This window comes from Caenorhabditis elegans, chromosome III (genome assembly GCF_000002985.6).
Source record: "Caenorhabditis elegans chromosome III".
Lineage (NCBI taxonomy): Eukaryota > Metazoa > Nematoda > Chromadorea > Rhabditida > Rhabditidae > Caenorhabditis > Caenorhabditis elegans.
This window is the reverse complement of record NC_003281.10, coordinates 13100084-13119611: the sequence shown is the minus strand read 5'-3', so window position 1 is coordinate 13119611 and position 19528 is coordinate 13100084. Positions and strand designations below refer to the sequence as shown.

General features: G+C 30.0%; 1 protein-coding gene and 1 non-coding gene across 3 annotated transcripts; one reads left to right on the top strand and one right to left on the bottom strand.

Moving 5' to 3' along the window:
- The first annotated feature begins 797 nt into the window (after positions 1-797).
- Positions 798-818, top strand: 21ur-15589. Its single transcript, NR_052821.1, has one exon.
- Positions 819-922: 104 nt separating this feature from the next.
- Positions 923-11920, bottom strand: dhhc-8 (Palmitoyltransferase; the record flags this gene model as incomplete). 2 transcript variants are annotated; one of them, NM_001420559.1, is made up of 9 exons in its annotated part: positions 923-966; positions 2968-3180; positions 5560-5954; positions 7693-7947; positions 7997-8080; positions 8789-8854; positions 9813-9966; positions 11198-11298; positions 11805-11920. In NM_001420559.1, the coding sequence occupies 9 exons, from the start codon at positions 11918-11920 to the stop codon at positions 923-925; spliced, it is 1428 nt and encodes a 475-aa protein (NP_001407508.1). The 2 variants fall into 2 exon arrangements, with proteins under 2 accessions (NP_001407508.1, NP_001370072.1); NM_001383019.3 differs by having other exon boundaries at positions 7693-7935.
- Between the last annotated feature and the right edge of the window lie 7608 nt (positions 11921-19528).

Genomic DNA, 19528 nt, shown 5'->3' with positions numbered 1-19528 from the left:
TAAATACCAAATAATTCAAAGCATTGGATGAACAAAGAAGAGGAAATGATAATATTACTGTCTATTACACAGACGCGAAAAATATTGGCAGTTTTCGCGTGTATGCGCCTTTAAAGAGTACTGTAGTTTCAAAATTTCATGGCCGCGTTTGTTAAAGAATTTATGGGTTTTTTGAATATATTTAAATTTTTAAATAAATTTAAAACTAAAATATGAGAAAAACGTTGAAAAATCGATTTAAAAAATCCAAAGCAATACTTTTGAGATTACAGTACTCTTTGTCGTGTCGAGACCGGACGCAAAAATTGCCAAAAAAATTTAGCCGCGTCTGAGTAACATGAAAATCCTCCGAATATGGGTAATTCAAAATTAAAAGAATTTAGTTTTTCCAATAATTTTTAAACCAAAAAATCCAGATTTTCGAATTAAATACTCGGAAAATTTTCACATTTTCTCGCACAAAGTGGTATAGAGAGAGGGAAAAAAGACATAGAAATTCAAAAAAAAGATAAAAAACAAGCAAAGTACCAGTGATAAAGCGATAATCGTTTTTTGGATCAATGGAGTAGAGGGGGGGGGGGGGGTCGTTGTATTTAATGAGAAGCATCGGATTCGTTTTTTGAAAAATGCACAAGTTAACAATAAAACAGAGAGAGAGAGAGATTTGGGAAAAAAAAATTCAAAAAGCAACAGGAAAAGAGAATACAAAGAAAAATGATCAAAAAACAGAATTTTCAAAAAAAAAAAACCAAAATTTCAATTAATAAATATAAATGCCTAGATATGTACTTTTGTATGAGGAGAGGTGGGGCTCTGCAGAGTTGATGACGTCACACTGGTTGTTGTTGATTTCGCGCCAAAATATCGGCTAACCGTACGGCGTCCGTGAATCCACGTGGCTTTGATGATGCACCGTTGAGGATCACTGATGACGCGGTGGTGGTCTCGGCGGAAGGTGCTGTAAGACTCATGAGGGGATTAGGAGGAACGGTTAGGAGGAAATGAATTTAGACATTTTATTAGACCATTCAATTGAAATTTAATTCTAAACTTTTACAATTTCAATATTATTAAACATTCCTAAATAATTGTACATGACAGAAAATAGCCGCAAAATTTGAATTTTGCGTTTTTTTAATCATTTAAAACACAAATTTTCGTTACAAAAAATCCAAAAAAATTGCCAGATGTCGGCAAATTTGTCAAATTGTGTTTTAAATTAAAAATCACAACAAAAAAATTTAAAAAATCTATCAATATAGCTGAAAAACTAAAAAAAAATATCGAAACTATGTCTTTGTATGCGTTGGATTTCAAAAAAATCCCGAATTTTTTTTCGACAATTTTGGTGAAATTTTATAGAAAATCAATCAATCGATCTGTAAATTTTGCAAAAAAAAAATCGGCGTCGCACAGAAATAGAGGCGAGGCGTAATTTTGCAACCGTGCGGCGCGGTTTTTTCTGCTGATTTTTTCCATTAAAGGTGGAGTAGCGCCAGTGGGGAAATTGCTTTAAAACATGCCTATGGGTACCACAATGACCGAATATCATAGTAAAAAACTTCAAAAAATTTTCTAAATTTTATATGATTTTTTGAAAATTGAAAAAATCTCGAATTGCATCAAATTCCTATTTGAATTACCGCCAATTGTTCGATGTTCGATGGAGCGCGCTTGCATTATTTTAACTTTTATTTATCAATTTTTATTATTTTTGATTGATTGTTCATGTTTATCTTGAATTTTTCATTGAATTTCCAGTAAAACCACTCAAAAAAACATGAAAAATCAATCAAAAATAAGAAAAATTAATAAATAAAAGTTAAAATAATGCAAGCGCGCTCCATCGAACATCGAACTATTGGCGGTAATTCAAATAGGAATTTGATGCAATTCGAGATTTTTTCAATTTTTCGAATTTTTTGGTTTTCTCAGAGAAAAATTGGTTTAAAAAAGTCTAAAAATCCGGAAAATCGGAAAAATATAATTCTCATTAAAATTTGAATTTTTTTCGAATTTTTTGGTTTTCTCAGAGAAAAATTGGTTTAAAAAGTCTAAAAATCCGGAAAATCGGAAAAATATAATTCTCATTAAAATTTGAATTTTTTTTCGAATTTTTTGGTTTTCTCAGAGAAAAATTGGTTTAAAAAAGTCTAAAAATCCGGAAAAATATAATTTTCATTAAAATTTGAATTTTTTTTCGAATTTTGGCGAACGTGTCGTCGAAAAATTTTCGATTTTTTTTTTGAATTTTTTGGTTTTCTCAGAGAAAAATTGGTTTAAAAAAGTCTAAAAATCCTGAAAATCGAAAAAATATAATTTTCATTAAAATTTGAATTTTTTTCGAATTTTGGCAAAGGTGTCGTCGAAAAAATGTAGATTTTTGAAAAAAATTGGTTTTCTCAAAGAAAAATTGTTGGAAAATCGATTTTTTTTTTATATTTCGGAAAATCAGAAAAAAATGTATGGTTTTTGAATAATTTTTTTTTCGAAATATTGGAAAAATTTCGATTTTGCAATAAATCTGGGCCAGTTTTTCGTTTTCTGCACAGTTTTATGAAAAAAAAATGGATTTTTTTGAGAACAAAAATTCCAAAAAAAAATTTTTTTGCAGAGTGTGGTGGTTTTTCATAGATTTTAATTTTTTTTGTTTTTGAATTTTTTTAAAGTTTGGCTTCAAAAAGGTTTCAAAATCAATTAAATTTGTTTAATTTTTTAGTTTTTTTTTCACAATTTTTGCAGACTTTTTATGTTTTTAAGAGCGCCTATGAGCAGAAAAACGCGGTGGGCGCATTTTGGAAAAAAAACCGATTTTTTCAAAAAAAAGACTATTTAAATAAAATCTGAAATACCTTCAGATCGACGTTTTTTTCAGATTTTTTGCTGCTGAATTATTGGTGGATTGGCACTTTTTTTAAAATTATATAGAATTAATTAATACAATTACCAAATAAATTAAAAACCTACTAGCACTGCCAGAAGTTGGAGACGTCGCCGTCCTGGAAGGTGTCCGTCTCCCGGATTTCGAATTTATCGAATCTTCAGTTGTGACCGGTGACGCTGGGCCGTGTAATGCTTCTTCTAGAGCTTCTTCATACGATTGATGAGTTGCCGATGGAGTATCAACAGTCTCATCGTGAACTCGAGCACTTCGAAGTGATGAGTTCGGCCGTGGTGTTCCTGAATTTACTATTTACATTTTTTTCACATTTTTTGCACGATTTTTGCACATTTTTTGCACATTTTTTGCACATTTTTTGCACATTTTTTTCACAATTTTTGCACATTTTTTGCACATTTTTCGCACAAAAAAATTGTGTTCCAACAGAAAATGACCGCAATGACCGAAAAATAACTATTAAAAAAATTTATAAAATTTTTCTAAATTTTTAATGATTTTTTTTTTCAAATTTTCTAAATAATTTTATGTAAAAAATTGAAAATCCACGTGAAATTATCGACTTTTAGCCCAATTTTGAATTTTTATCTAAGAAACTACTTGAGATAACAAGTTTTTCTTCGGAAATATGCCAGACTATAAAAATTAAAATTAAAATTTTTATTAATAAAGCCGGAAAACTAAAATTTAATTAAAAATTTTTTTTTTGTATTTTAAATTTTTTAAACGACCGTTAGGATATATTTTCGGTCATTTGGAGCAAAAAATTAATTTTAAAATAATTTTTTTAACGTTTTTTGTTCGATTTTCGGAAAACAACCGAGACACCCTCGCTACCGAAATTTACTGAATTTTTTTTTCCAAAATTGCAAAAATAATTTGTTCCACTGGGAGTTCGGACAGATGTTTTTTTTCAAAAATTTCTTAAAAAAAAAACAAGTTTCTTGCAATTTATCTTATTTAGTGAATGAAAGAGCAAACCCTTTTTTTCTTAAAAAAACAAGACAAAAACGTCATTAATTTTCCTTTAAAACTTGGAACGATGAGCCACGTGGGAGTAATCAATGGGCCGTTCGAAAACAATTAGATTCAAAGGGACCCTTTTTTTTTTAAATTTTTAGAGGAAATTTGTATGTTTTCTAGTGGGTTTTTTTTTCATCGAAATTTGATGAAATTCGAAAAATTTCTAGAAATTTGAATTTTTCTGAAAAAAAAACCCCCGAAAATTTTCCGAATTACACCTTTGATAAGGTTTTGAAAATAGATTTTAATTTTCGTTGAATTTTTGGAAAAAAATTGAATATCTTCATCAAAATATCATAGAATCGAATGAATTCGAATGAATTTTAATTACTACTGTAACGCTTGTGTCGATTTACGGCAAGCGACTACAGTAGTAATTTAAAGAAATACTGTAGTTTTCGCTACGAGATATTTTGCGCGCGTCAAATATGTTGCGAAGTACGCATTCTCTGAATTTTGTGTTACCGTAATAAAAAATTATATACTGATTTTTTTTGCAGATTTTAAATCCAAATCCCACTGAAATTTATTTTTGGCTTAAAAAAGCAGTTTTAAAATTCTCTGTACTGTTGACTGTACTGTTGACTGTTGTACTGTTTAACAGTACAGAGAATTTTAAAACTGCTTTTTTAAACCAAAAATAAATTTCAGTGGGATTTGGATTTAAAATCTGCAAAAAAAATCAGTATATAATTTTTTATTACGGTAACACAAAATTCAGAGAATGCGTACTTCGCAACATATTTGACGCGCGCAAAATATCTCGTAGCGAAAACTACAGTATTTCTTTAAATTACTACTGTAGTCGCTTTTTGTAAATCGACACAAGCGTTACAGTAGTAATAAATGAATCGAAAGATTTCAATTTTTTTTCAATTTTTATTCATTTTTCAAAAATTCAACATTTTTTGGCACGTTTTTTACCGATTTTAGGCCAAATTTCGAAATGCAGCAAATTTTGAAAATTCTATAAAATTTGACTTTGATATAAAATTTTAAGAGAGAAAACCGATGAAAATTCCAAATTCGAAACACCAAAATTGCTGAAACTAGGGGTCAGTTTTGAATTTTTTTAAAATCGAAATTTTTCAGACCAAAAATAATCAAAATTTTTTTAAAAAATTTAATAACTTATTTAACTAATTTTTTAACTAAAAAAATTAAATATTAATTTATTAATATAAATATTATTTAAATTGAGCTTATAAACTAATTTTTTTTAATTTTTTATTTTTAACTAACGTTTTTTCAACTTTGCTAACTAATTTAACTAATTTTTTATGTTTAATTAACATTTTTTGTTTTTTTAAACTAATTAAACTAGTATTTATATAATCTTTAACTAAAAAAATTTAAAAAATATATAAACATTAAATATTAATATATTAAATTAAATATTATTTAAATTGACCGAAAAAACTAATTTGTTTTAAATTTTAGAACTAAAAAATTAAATATTATTTAAATTAAGCTAATAAACTAATTTTTTGATTTTTTTTTAATTTTTAAACTAATTAAACTAATATTTAACTAATTTTTTAACCAAAAAAAAATTTTGAGCTAATAAATTAATTTTTTACAAAAAATCAATTTTCAATTTGATAAACTAATTTTTTACAGATTTTTTTTGTGCCTACCTCCTCCTCTCTCCATTTCAAATAAATTACACGTAGAACCATCGGCTTCAGCTCCTCCGCCTCCTCCTCCTACAGTAATCCTCGACTCATCACACCCCGAACTCATCGACATCGATTGACTTTGACTTTCAGTTATCCGATTTTGACTTTCAGACCGTGACGTCGTTGTCGTCGTGTTCTGCTGACGTAACACAGAGTTGTTCTTATTGAATTCCACGACTGCGACCATTTTTCCGTCGGCTCGTTTCTGATCGGGAACATATAGTACAGATGTCTCGTCACGTTCATCATCTGCATGCGCATTTTGCTCTTCAACTGGGCCATTTATACGGTTCGCAAGACGAGCTTGCTCTTCTTTTCGTTGCTTTCGGAATTCCATCACATGGGATTTGAAACTGAAAAAACGCAGATTTAAAAAAAAAATTTTTAGGAAAAAAGCTTCCTCATTTCTCTAAAATTGATCGAAAAATTATGATCAAGAATGCCGGTTTTTCGATTTTTTTTTTGATTTAGGTAAAATCCAAAATTTAAATTTTTTTTTTCATTTTTTTTAATTTTTCAACAAAAAAAAAGCTTCATATTTTGTAGACGAAAGTATGTTTTCTTGTGTTTTTTTTCATCAAAATTAACAAAATTAAGAAAAAATTTAGTTGTATTGTTAATTTACTTTTTTTTTTGATTTTTCTATTTTCCAGAATTTTTTTTTAAATTAAGGCAAAAAAATGAAATTTTCAATTCTTTTTTCAATAAAACTTGTTAAAAAATTTATAAAGAACACAATTTAAATTGATTTTCTTTTTTTTTAAACTAAAATCGAACGTTTTCGTTTTTTCCGATATTTCAAAGAATAAATTGCGACTTATTTTTTTAAAATCGATAAATTAGCATTTAAGACCATTTTTTTGCTGAATTGAAACTGAAAAAAAAAACGCAGAGTTTTTTTTAATTTTTAGGAAAAAAATCTATTATTTTTGAATCTACGTAAGGATTAAGGGTGACGGTTTTTCCTTTTTTTTTCAAAAAAAAAAACTTAAAATTTTGGTCATTTTTCTAATTTTTAGACAAAATTTATATGTTTTCTCATGTTTTTTTTTTAAATCAAAATTAACAAAATTTGGTAAAAATTGAACTTTTTTTTTATATTTTTCGGAAAATCTTTTTTTTTAATTTGTTAAAGTTAATGTAGAGCACAATTTGAATTGATTTTCAGAACTCAAAAATCGGTTTTTATTTTATTTTTTTTTAACTAAAATCGTAAATTTTCGTTTTTCCGATATTTCGATTTTGAAAAATCGAAAATTCTAGGTTTTTCAATTTTTCAAAAAAAAAAGCTTGGTAAGAAATTTTAGTCATTTTTCCTCTTTTTAGACAAAATTTATAAGTTTTCGCATGTTTTTTTTCATAAAATTTAACAAAATTTGGTAAAAATTGAACTTTTTTCTATTTTTCGAAAAATCGAAAAACGGTTGGTTAGGATACATATTTTTTGATTAAGGAAAAAAATTAGGTTTGTTTCAGAAAAATGAAATTTTGATTCTTTTTTTCAATAAAATTTGTTAAAAGCTAATGTAGAGCACAATTTAAACTGATTTTCAGAATTCAAAACTCGGTTTATTATTTTTTGTTTCAACCAAAACCGAAAAAAAAATGTTTTCTATTTTTTGAAAAGGGGGTTCTGAATTTTGGTTAGTTTACTTTTTTTCAGAAAAAAATTTAAACGTTTTCTCATATTTTTTTCATTTTTGTGCCATTTTCAGCTAAATTTTGTTGGCTTTTTCTTCATTTTTCTTGGTTAAATAGCTAGATGCTTTTTGAAAAACTGCTTTGAATTCCGGTTATTTTACTTCTTTTTACGTTTTCTGCCATTTTCAGCTAAATTTATTCAAGTGTTCATTTTAAATATATCTAGAACCATTATTTTTCACAAAATTGGCTTAAAACCAGGAAATTGGCATTTATTTATCGATTTTTCGGGTTATTAATTTTTTTTTCTACAAAAATGTCTTTTTTTGCAAAAAAAATAATTGTGCGGTAATTCAAAAATTACTGAAATTTTTTTTTTTCGGTTTTCTAAAAAATTTCAACGCTTTTTCTTTAAATTTTTTCAGAAAAATTCGATTTTTTTCTTCTTACGTCGGCAGTTGACTATGACACAGAGTTTTCTTGCAATTTCCCCAGCATCCAATTGTAAATGGATTATATCCAGACGTGAATTTTCCAGTAACTTGCTCATTTGTAGTTCGTCCTCGAGCCACGAGCACCAAATGGAATACGGTCAGCCCAATGACCGGAACACAAAGAACTGCACAAAGAGCCAGAAGTACAATTGCACAGAGATATGGAGGTGATAGAATGTGATCACGGGCGTTTGTGTCTCTTAAATCAAATCTAGCGGCGGTTGAGAAGATTACTGTAGTTTTTTTGGATAGCAACTTACGATCCTGACCAAACATATGCAAAGCATAGGAAGAAGACGTACATCATGTGAATGCTCAAACTGCATAGGAAGAAGAAAAAGTACCTGGAAATTGGTATTTTGAAAAAAAAATTTGATTTTTTAAAAAATCTTTTTCACATTTTTTTTGCCAATTTTTTTTGCTCTTTTCGCTTTTTTTTGACATTTTAAAAACATTTTTTGGTCTAACTTTTTGCTATTTTTTTTGTGGCAATTTTTGCCAATTTTTTGAAATTTTTTGCCAATTTTTTTTGCTCTTTTCGCTTTTTTTTTGACATTTTAAAAACATTTTTTTGGTCTAACTTTTTGCTAATTTTTTTGTGACAATTTTTGCCTTTTTTTCAAATTTTTTGCCAATTTTTTGAAATTTTTTGCCGATTTTTATTTGCTTTTTGGTTTTTTTGTTGGTTTTTAAAAAATCTTATTTGCCATTTTTTGCTTCTTTTTTTTCGCTATTTTTGCCACTTTTTTTGAAAAATAAAAAGTGCCAATTTTTTTGTTGTAATTTTTGCCTTTTTGGGCATTTTTTGAAAATCTTTTTGGTCTAATTGTTTGCTAGATTTCTTGCCATTTTCATGATATTTTTTTTTCGAAAAACAATTTTTTCAAGACTTTTGGTAACGCGAATTTTTTTTTGCCATTTTGTCAATTTTTGCTTTGTTTGGCTAAACTTTTGCCAATTTTTAAAGCTTTTTTCAAATTTTTTTGTGCCATAAAGCACAAAAAAAAAGTGTAATTTTGAAATCTGGGGGCAATCTTAAATCCTGTCCTTACCTATAATTCCGTTTTCCAACACAATTATGCACCCACGGGCAATGATGATCAAATGTTTCAATACATCTGAAATTTAGATAATTTATTATAAATTTAATTTTTAATGTATTAGGTCTCCAAATAAGTTCCGGGTCAAAAATCATAACTTTTTTTGCCTTTTATAGATTTTTTTGAAACTTTGGGAATTTATGTTATCAGCTATGACCTTTCATTTTGAAATGGTCGCAAAATTTTTTGACCACCCGGAGTGCCCTAACCCCAAGCCAATTTTTTCAAGCATTTTTCTGATCTCGCTTCTTTGCAGCTTGGAACTAAGGGTTGTGTGCGGATTTTACTTTGTTTAGAATACATCGTAAGAAATCAACAAAAATTTGGAAAAAAATCCGTCCAAAAAAATTTTTTTGTCGGTCGTCAAAAAATTTTTTTTTCGAAAGTTTTTGATTTTTAGTATAAAAATGATGTAACCATGTGCAAACTATTTTCAAACATACAAAACGTTTGAGTTTGAAATTTGGATCTCGAGAAATACTCAAAAAACTCAAAAATTCTTCAAAAAAATTATGTTTTCTATTATCATTTGAGTGTGACGAACTTAGTTAAAATGTTTTGTATTTGTAAAAATAGTTCACACATGACTACATCATTTTTGTATGAAAAATCAAGAATTTTCGAAAAAAAAAACTTTGAAAAAAAATATAAAATTTTTGGACGGATTTTTTTCCAAACTTTTTTTGTTTTCTTACAATGTATTCTAAACAAAGCAAAGTCCGCACATAAACCTCAATTCAAAGCTGCAAAGAAACGAGATCTGAAAAATGCCTGAAAAATTGGCTCCGAGTACGAGCACTTCGGACGGCCAAAACATTTTGTGACTATTGTCAAATGAAAGATCATGGCTGATAACATGAATTCCCACAATTTCATAAAAATCGATTCGCAGCGAACAAAGTTATGATTTTTGACCCGGAACTTATTTGGAGACCTAATAATAAATTTAATTTTTAATGTAATAATGTTTGATTACCTATTACAAACACTACAATGACTTGATCTGGGTGGACGATAGAATTTGCACGTGACACACCACTTCATTCGTACTGTAATTCCATTGATATCCACATTTTTGTAGAGAGGAGCACGTAGATCATCCACTTGTGTCGGTTCTTCGGATCCGATCGCTGCAAAATTGAGATTTTGTGGTTTTTTAGAAGAAAAACGAATTAAATATATGAATTTGAAATTTTTTTTGAATAAAAAAAATTTTGCAATTTTTTTTCATTTTTTTTTTGAATTCCCCTGCGTAACTGAAATCCGCCAAAATTCGCGAGATCTTTTTTTGCTGAAACTCTGAAATTTCAGCAAAATCACAAAAAAATAAGCAAATATCGAATATTTCATAGAAAAAATCAAGAAATTTCGATTTTTTTTTTAATTTTTTTGTTGCAAAATTGGAAAAAAATCATTTCTGGGAGGGTTTCGTCTATTTTTTTTTCAAATTTGTTGTTTAAATAAGCTGAAATTTCCAAATTTCATAACAAAATCGTTTAAAAATTCGGAAAAATCGTCTAATTTTGCAAATTTCCGATTTTTATTCATTTATCACTGTTCTATGCGTATTTTTCGTTGTTTTTTTCAACATTTTCAGTAGTCGATTAATATGAATTTGAAATTTTTTTTGAATAAAAAAATTTTGCAAAAATTTTTGAATTCTCCTGCGTAACTGAAATCCGCCAAAATTAACTAATTTTCTCTTATTTTTTGCATTTTTTTTTGCTGAAACTCTGCTAACATTAAATATTTCACTGAAAAAATCAAGAAATGTCGAATAAATGTTTTAAAAATTCAGTTTAAATTTTTTTTTCAATCTTATTTTGCAAAAAATTGATTTTTCGATTTTTTTCAATATTAAATAGGTTCTTTTCAGAATTTTTTCGTTGTTAAATGAGCTCAAAACGTGCTCAAAATTCTCAATTTTTACAAAAATCTCAAATTTTGCAAATTTTCTTCTGATTCAATTATCACTGTTCTATGCGTGCTTTTCGTTGATTTTTTCGACATTTTCGGTCGATTTTCTTCCAATTTCGGTATTTTTGAATCAAAATCTTAGATTAATGCGAAATAAACCATCGAAATAATTCCAACCGTTGTGACAGAGGAAAAGTTGGCAAAATTCGAGATTTTAGCAGTTTTTGCTTGGATTTTCATGGATAATTCAGTTTTTTTTTCAATTAAAAAATGGCAAATTCCATCTGAAAATAATATTTAATTTTAATTTTTTTTTCAACAAAAATTAAATAGCATTTTTTCAGACAAATTTTAGACTTAAAACCCTGATTTTTCGATAAATTTCCTTTTTTTTCAAATTTAAATTATTATTTTTTCATGATTTTTCTCCAGATTTGTGTCTACCATATGGATGAACAGCCGGATCGAGAAGCATTGCCATCAAAAGATTCGAGGAAACCATCAGGAAGAGCACCACGTCGATTGCTATAAGTATCAGCCCCGGTCTGGAAAAAAAATCGATCTCTATTTCGCGCCAAAAAATCAAATAAGGCATAAGGGTCTCGACACGATTACTTTTTGTTAAATGCAAAAAAGTATGCGCCTTTGATCAGGTACTGTATATTTCAACTTTGAAAAAATAAAATCGATGAAAATTCTGCGGCAACAAAAATGTATAATTACAGTACCAAGATAAGTTTTCAATAAAAATTTACAGAAAATAACCTTGATTTCAATAAATCGTAAGAAACTTTAAATACTATTTAAAAAAAAATACTATTTAAAGTTTCTTACGATTTATTGAAATCAAGGTTATTTTCTATAAAGTTTTATTGAAAACTTGATTTGGTACTGTAATTATACATTTTTGTTGCCGCAGAATTTTCATCGATTTAATTTTTTTCATAAGTTTAAATATACACAGTACCCAATTAAAGGCGCACACCTTTATGCATTTAACAAAAAAAAACTAATCGTGTCGAGACCCAAATTCGCAATATCGCACACTCACGTGTGCCATTGATTCCAAATCTGCGGTGCGATGAACCAGAAAAATGAGACGGAGCATCCAATGATGAGCGCCCAAGCGATGGCAGCTGGCAATAATGCTGATATCCGTTTACACATGATTTTATTCTGATAGGTATATTTGTGACGTGGGAACCCCCAACACCAAGCAGCCCCGCGCTCTGGGGAGGTAGGCAAAGGTTTACTGAAATTGAATTCGATATTTGGGAATTAAAATTTAAAAAAGAAGAATTAGACAATTTAACGGAGGAGAATTGATAGAGAAATTATGATTTTTTAAAGGTTTAAACGGTGAAAATGTGCTTTAAATGATAGAAAATGGGCTGTAATGACTTTTTTTCAATTTTGTAAAAAAAAATGAATTCTCAAAGAATTTTTGATGTAAGTTACATTTGTTACTTTTTCAGACATTTTTCAAAGCTATTACGGTCCATTTTCCCCATTAAAAGCAAAAAATGTGGCAGAAATATACACAAAATGGGCCAAAAAAAACCGAATTTCATAATGAAACTTTCCAAAAATATCGAAAAAACGCAAAAATCCCGAATTTCGGTCTGATGCAGAGACTGGAATAGAGGTTTTATTAAATTATCATATTTTATTGCACATTTTGGCAATTTATCTCGATATTTTTTCGTTTTTAGTAGAATTTTTGAGTCGATAGGCATGCAATTTTAGTTAATACGGAAGATAAACGAACAAAAAGTGTAGGAAAGGGTAATAATTGAATAAAACCGAATTTTTTTGTTGAGATTAGCTTTTTTTCTGAAAAATTTGACCGTTTTTTTGCCTATTTAATGCAAAAAAAACTCACAAGCGCTACTAAACACTAAAAATTCAGAATAAAAAACGTGATTGATGGATAATATTCAATATCCGGTGGTATTATGGGTAGGAAATGCAAAAGCTATAATTTTTGGATGAGAAAGTGAGCTAAAATCGAAATTTTCGGAGAAAATTTTGGAAAAATGCCGGATATTGATAGATGATATTCAAATGAGAAAAAGGGGTGAAATCGAATTTTTCGAATTATTTTTCGGGAAATCGCGAAGGAATCTCCTTTTTAAACCAATTTAAATGGGAATTGCAGAAAAAAATCCGAGAACATGAAGAAAATGAGCCGGAATCAGCTTTTTAAATTGATTTTTAACCGGGACTCTCGAAAGTTTTAGTAGAAACTGCCACAGAAAAGGTTTTTTAATGGAAAATGCTTCGAAAAATCCGCTGAAATCTGCTTTTAACCGATTTTTACCGGAATTTTCGAATTTTTTTAAGTGAAAACCGTCACAGAAAAGGGTTTTAACGAAAATGCCGAAAAAATCCCGGAAAATGAAAAAAAAGCGCTGGAATCAGCTTTTTAAACCAATTTTCAACCGGAATTTTAAAAATTTTTAATGGAAACTGCTGCAGAAAAGGTTTTTAGACGGGAATTGCTTGAAAAAAAAATCATTTATAACCGGGCCTTTGAAATTTTTAGTGAAAATTGCCGGTTTTGAGTAAAAAAATGCCGAAAAAGCCCGGGAAAATGAAGAAATTCGCAGTAAAAACCAAGTTTTTTCTTCTTTTTCCAACACACGGCTTCTGGTTGTTCTTCTCCGGATTAACATGCACCAAGATTATTGCATTTTGTGTGTGTGTGTGTCTCCAGCAACAGAAGTATGTAGTGTGTCTTCTTCTTTTTCTTTTTCAACTCATCGATCCGAGACGCAGGAGGTTAGAGATAGGAGGAAGAGGTGGAGGAGAGTGGAGAAGAAATATATAGAGTGTCCGTTTTTGTGTCCGAAAATGAAAAATGGATGGCCGGGGGAAAAAAACGTGTGAATAAAGTGAAATGCAGCAGCGATGAGAGAATGAGGGGCAATCTTTTATTTTTTTTTCGGCGGGAGAATAAAAAAATAATTGTTTTTAAAAATACATAAAATCAATAAATATCCCCAGATTTATTTATTAAATAATAATGAATATTTCCAATATACTGCAAAAAGTACAAAAAGTAGATTATATATTAAAATAAAAAGAAACGTTTTGTGGCTCTTGAGATCGGAGCCACCAGAGTCAACAATTCGGCGAAATAGCATGCGGAGCGTGGAGACGGGGGAAAGTGTGCATTTTGGCGGGGAATCTGGTGCACACAACGGAACAGTCTTCGTGAAGAATTCTTGGTGAATTTCTTAGTCGATATTTTTTTATTGCCTTATTAGACTCAAAAATGTCTGAAAACACCGAATTTTATGATGAAACTTCTTGGAAACTTTTCAGAAAAAAGTTATGACGGCTCAAAAAATTGGCCTAAAATTGGTTACAATCGAAAATTTGACCGACTTGTCAAGCGGCTGGAAACTAACTTTTTTGAAATCACTTTGTAAATTTTGAGTATACAAGTTGATTATCTTGCGTTTTCAACTCGATTTAGGCATTTTAAAGTCGATGGACGGCAAGTTTTTGTTTAAAAAAAATTAAAAATCTCGCCGTCCATCGACTTTAAAATACCTAAATGAAGTTGAAAACGCAAGATAATGACATTGTATACTCAAAATTTCACGACGTTCAAATTTCAAAAAAAATTATTTCCAGCCGGTTGACAAGTCGGTCAAATGTCCGATTTTAACTAATTTTAGACCATTTTTTGAGCCGTCATAACTTTTTTCTGAAAAGTTTTCAAGAAGTTTCATTATGAAATTCGGTGTTTTCAGACAATTTTGAGTCTAATGAGGCAATAAAAAAAATTCGACTACACCACTTTTAAGAAATTTCAATTAAATATAGTTTTCAGGCGAATTACATAATTTAATAAAATAATTCAAAATTGGGGGGAAATTGAACTGCTAAATGGAAAAGTAGAAAAGAAAAAATTCCCTTCAAATTCTAAAAGCAAAGGAAACAATAGTATCGTTATCGGAACCGAAAAAAAAGACGATAAAAGCGACTTTTTTTCATTTTTGGTGACTAACAAGTGTAAATACCATATTTCGAAGCGGAAAACTATGCAAAAATGTGTAATTATTGAAGTTAAACTTGAAAAAAGTGAAATTTTCGAGAAAAAAACACGAAAATTGAGCGAAAATTGGAGAAAAAGCTCCAGAAATATTCAAAATGCGCATAAAACTAAAAAAAAAACTAATTCGAATTGTTCGTGGTGGGACCAAAAAGAGTTGATTAATGCATGTGCCTTTAAGTTCTTACTGTACTTGAAAGCTGTTTTTTGGCTTTTAAAGATGAAAAACGGCTCTAAAAGAGAAGAGACAGTTTGAATAATTAATTTTTTATTTGGAAAAAATGTTTGTCTAAAAAAATTCATTTTACAGCCTTGAAAATGAAATCGTTGTGATACCCATAGCTTGTTACCATGCATGCGCCTTTAAGAGATACGGTAATATCGATTTTCAACTTTTTTTTGATTTAATGATTTTAAAACTTCATTTTTTCTGTTTTCTTACTTGCAATTTTTCGAAAAAAAATTTTTTCCAAGATTTTTAGCGATTTTTCCAGAATTTTGCTACTAAATTTGACTCTCAAATTCTCTATTTTCTCCCAATTTCCCATATTTCCCTGCTTGCATTCAAAGGCATGAATGTCCAAATTCAACAATAATAATGTTGCGCCTAACGCAACGAGATGTACTATATAAATCGAAGAGACACAGACAATGGGAGGTCGTTCTCTCTCAAATTCTGGTTACGCGGGAGACCAACGACGACGACGACACACCTTTTTCGATGTCTCAACGAATCCATCGGATTTCGACACTTTTTGCCATCTTTTTGTTCGGTTTTCAGTTGATTTTTAGCAATTTTTAGCAATTTTTTAGTCGACAAAACCGTCATCTTTGATTCCATTCGTCATTTCTCATTGTTACTGTGGGACTTTTGTTTGCTGAGCTTTTCCGCAGTGTTATCCAAACAATTTTTGAAAGTCTAGAGTAATTTAACTAGTTTACGTCGTATTTTTAGATTTTTTTGCTCAAAAACTCTGAACGAATAGGCCCAAAATGAGCTCAAATGGACGAATTTAGAAATTAAATTTCTCAAAATTGATTCAAAAATTTTTTATGACAGTTCAAAATTCGAGAAAATTACACTGATTTTAGCAAAAATCTCGAATTTTGCATACTTTTCCGTGTCGCATCTGTCCGAAGTTGACTTTTTTTTAGAATTATCGTCCTTTATTGCATATTTTATTTTGGTAGTTTATCTCATTTAAATTCGATTATTAAGGTACATTTGAAGCCAATTTCAATGATATTTGGTTGAATGTACTCTAATCATCAACGAAATTAAATGAGATAAACTACTCAAATATGCAATAAAGGAGGATACTTCCAAAAAAGTCAACTTCGGTGAGATGCGGCACAGAGAAGCATGCAAAATTCGAGATTTTAGCTAAAATCGTTGTAATTTTTTCGAAATTTTGAACCGCCATAAAAAATTTTTGAACAATTTTTGAGAAGTTTCATTTTGAAATTCGTTCATATGAGGCCATTTTGGGTCTATGCATTCAAAATCTGAATTTTCTGAAGGCTCTAGGCTAGTTGGGCTTCAGATTTTTGGCTTTAACTTCCAAAAAACATCATTTTTTGGTCAAAACAGTCGCTGTTGACCATATTTTGTTTGTCTGTCCAAGTGTCGGTTTATTTGTTCACGAACTACTACTTCCTTGCCACTGATATTCGGTATTTCTTCGCATTTCCCAATTTTCATCCCAAGATAAATAAAATTATATACTCTGTGATAGCTGAACTCGATCGATATTTAGTGATTGGAAGTTTTTAAAAAAATGTGCTTTATTGGAAAATAGTTCTTATTTTAATTGAAACATTTAAAAAAAATGCAAAAAAGTCGAAAAAAAAATATTTAAATTTTCCAACTTTCAGACATTTTTTAAAAAATATTTACAAAGCAACGATTTTTCTACATTCTATCACTAAATTTTGATGAAAAGGAAAAACTACTAAAAAAAACTAAATTTTCCTCATAATTCGTTCATTGCGAAGAAATAATAATAGACTATGATTTTCTCGATTCCCGTTTCTTTCTCTGAATCCACACATCATATAAATCGAAATCATCGTCAACGCAAAATTAGTCTCACAATGGTTATTATAATGGTTTCACTGTTGTTATGTCGAATTATAGGCGAAACATATTGTTGTGTTGCCTCGACTGATGATTCTCGAACTTTCCGTCTCGTCATATAGTTTGGGAGAGAACTATTCTATTTCCAATATTTTCGGCGTTTTTTTAGCGTTTTTCAATGGAAAATGTTGCTAGTTTGGTTTTAAAATTGTTATAATTAGCAAAGTTGAGGATTATAATTTTAATTTGAGATCCAGTCAATTATTTTTTTTTAAATTATTTTCTAGTTTAGTTTAAAGGTGGCCTTCTGGGTTTGTTGTCTTAAACTGTAAACCTCAAAAGTACGAGAAAATTTTACTGATTGTATATTTCAGCTTGAAATCGCGAATTTCATTTGTGCAGATTTTTCAAACACCGAATTTTCGCGCCAGAGCCGCCATGTGTCGATTTACGAAAATTTTGATAATTATCGGATGCTGGTTTTCATTTTTCAACGAGTTTCCTTTATTTTCGTCGGCTTTTGCCAAAGTTTTTTTTTGAAATTGAGTTTTTTAAGGTTAATTAAACAGTATATTATTAAAACGTCAACAAAACTTTCAGCCGGGAAAGATTCAGATTTTCCGTCGAGTTGTGACCATCGGAAATTTTTTGTTCGTTTTTTGATAATATAATGTTTAATTGACGTTTAAAAACACATTTTCAAAATAAAAACTTTGGCAAAAACAGACGAAAATGAAGGAAACTCGTTAAAAATGGAAATCAGCGTCTTATAAAGATTTAAAATTTCATAATTATATTGTAAAAAACGATTTACGAAATTTGTGTATATTTATAAATATACAAAAATCTCGTAAATCGACACATGGCCGCCCTGGCGCGAAAATTCGGTGTTTGAAAAGATTTCAAGCAGAAATATAAAATCATCGAAATTTTTTCGAATTTTTTCACTCAGATATTCGAAATCAAGGGAAAAATTGGATTCATTTAAAAATATATTGATCAGATTTCAGTACTCCACCTTTAAATATAAAATAACTTCTTGACAAAAAAGTCTACAAAGTCAAATAACACGTCTCTTGTATTATGGGGTTATTCAAGTAGTGTCGGAAAATTAAAAAGTGTAGAAAAATTACGTCACAACTGTATTCAAGTATATAAAAACATGTATTTAAATACATTTGTGACGTCACAAATGTATTTAAATACATTTTGCTAAATTACTTGAATAACCCCATTAGTCACCGATCCAATTAGGTACCATCCACTAGACAATCGAATTATAAATTCGTCATATATAAGCATCATATATAGAAGTTTCCCACACGTGGTTCCTCTCTTGACCTACACCTACCTCCCCGACTGTGTATGTTTTTCGTCTCGCGACGACGAGGACCGTTTCCCTTTTTCCATTTCACTTTTTCCACCCATCGATTCAAAACAACACTGTCTAGTTTCCACGTCATCTAGTATCTGGCAAATGAAGTGATGAAATCACGAAACTTACCACAATAAAACAAAAAAAAAACTTTGCCGTTTTGACCTTCACTCCCTGGTGATTTCTCGATTTCTCCTTCCCTTCTCGTGAATAGAAGAAGACACAGAGACCGATACCGATAAAATCGATAAAGCCACCACAACCGCCGCCCATTCTCGATTTCGATCCGCCGGCCGGTTCCGGTTTAGTTTTCGGTTGTTGTTTTCCCACTGTGAACTATTACGGGAATAATAAATCATGAGAATGCGTACGTGGAGCATTTTATTTGACGCGTGATTTCTCTTAGCGAAAACTACAGTAAGAACTCAAATAACAATAGTTTTTCAAGTTCTTACTGTAGTTTTCGCTAAGAGATATCGCGCGTCAAATAAAATGCTCCACGAACGCATTCTCATGATTTATTGTTCCCGTAATAACTAGCAAAGTCAACTTTTGACTTTACAGCTGTTCAAATTGCTCTGTTTTTTTTTGCTCTGAATATATGAGCCTGAGCCATATTGAGCTGGGCTATTGAGTCGAGTGTTTCCGGTGGTTCCCCTATTTTGGCTGTTTTGTGCTCACCTTGACGGATTTTGTTACATAATCCTTTTTTTTTTCAAAAAAGTGTGCGGCAATTGCCGTTCGGCAAATCGGCAAATTTCAATTCCGGCAATTTTCTGATTTGTCGGAAATTTCAATTCCGGCAATTTGCCGATTTGCCGGAAATTTCAATTCCGGCAATTTGCCCATTTGCCGGAAATTTAAATTCCGGCGATTTGCCCATTTGCCGGAAATTTAAATTCCGGAAATTTGCCGATTTGCCGATTTGCCGGACACTTCAATTCCGACCATTTGCCGATTTGCCGCAAATTTCAAGTCTGACAATTTACCGAAAGTTTCAATTCCGACAAGTTGTCGATTTGCCCGAAATTTCAATTCCGGCAAGTTGTCGATTTGCCCGAAATTTCAATTCCGGCAAGTTGTCGATTTGCCCGAAATTTCAATTCCGGCAAGTTGTCGATTTGCCCGAAATTTCAATTCCGGCAATTTGCCCATTTGCCGGAAATTTCAATTCCGGTAATCTGCCAATTTGCCGGAAATTTCAATTCCGGTAATTTGCCGATTTGTCGGAAATTTCAATTCCGGCAAGTTGTCGATTTG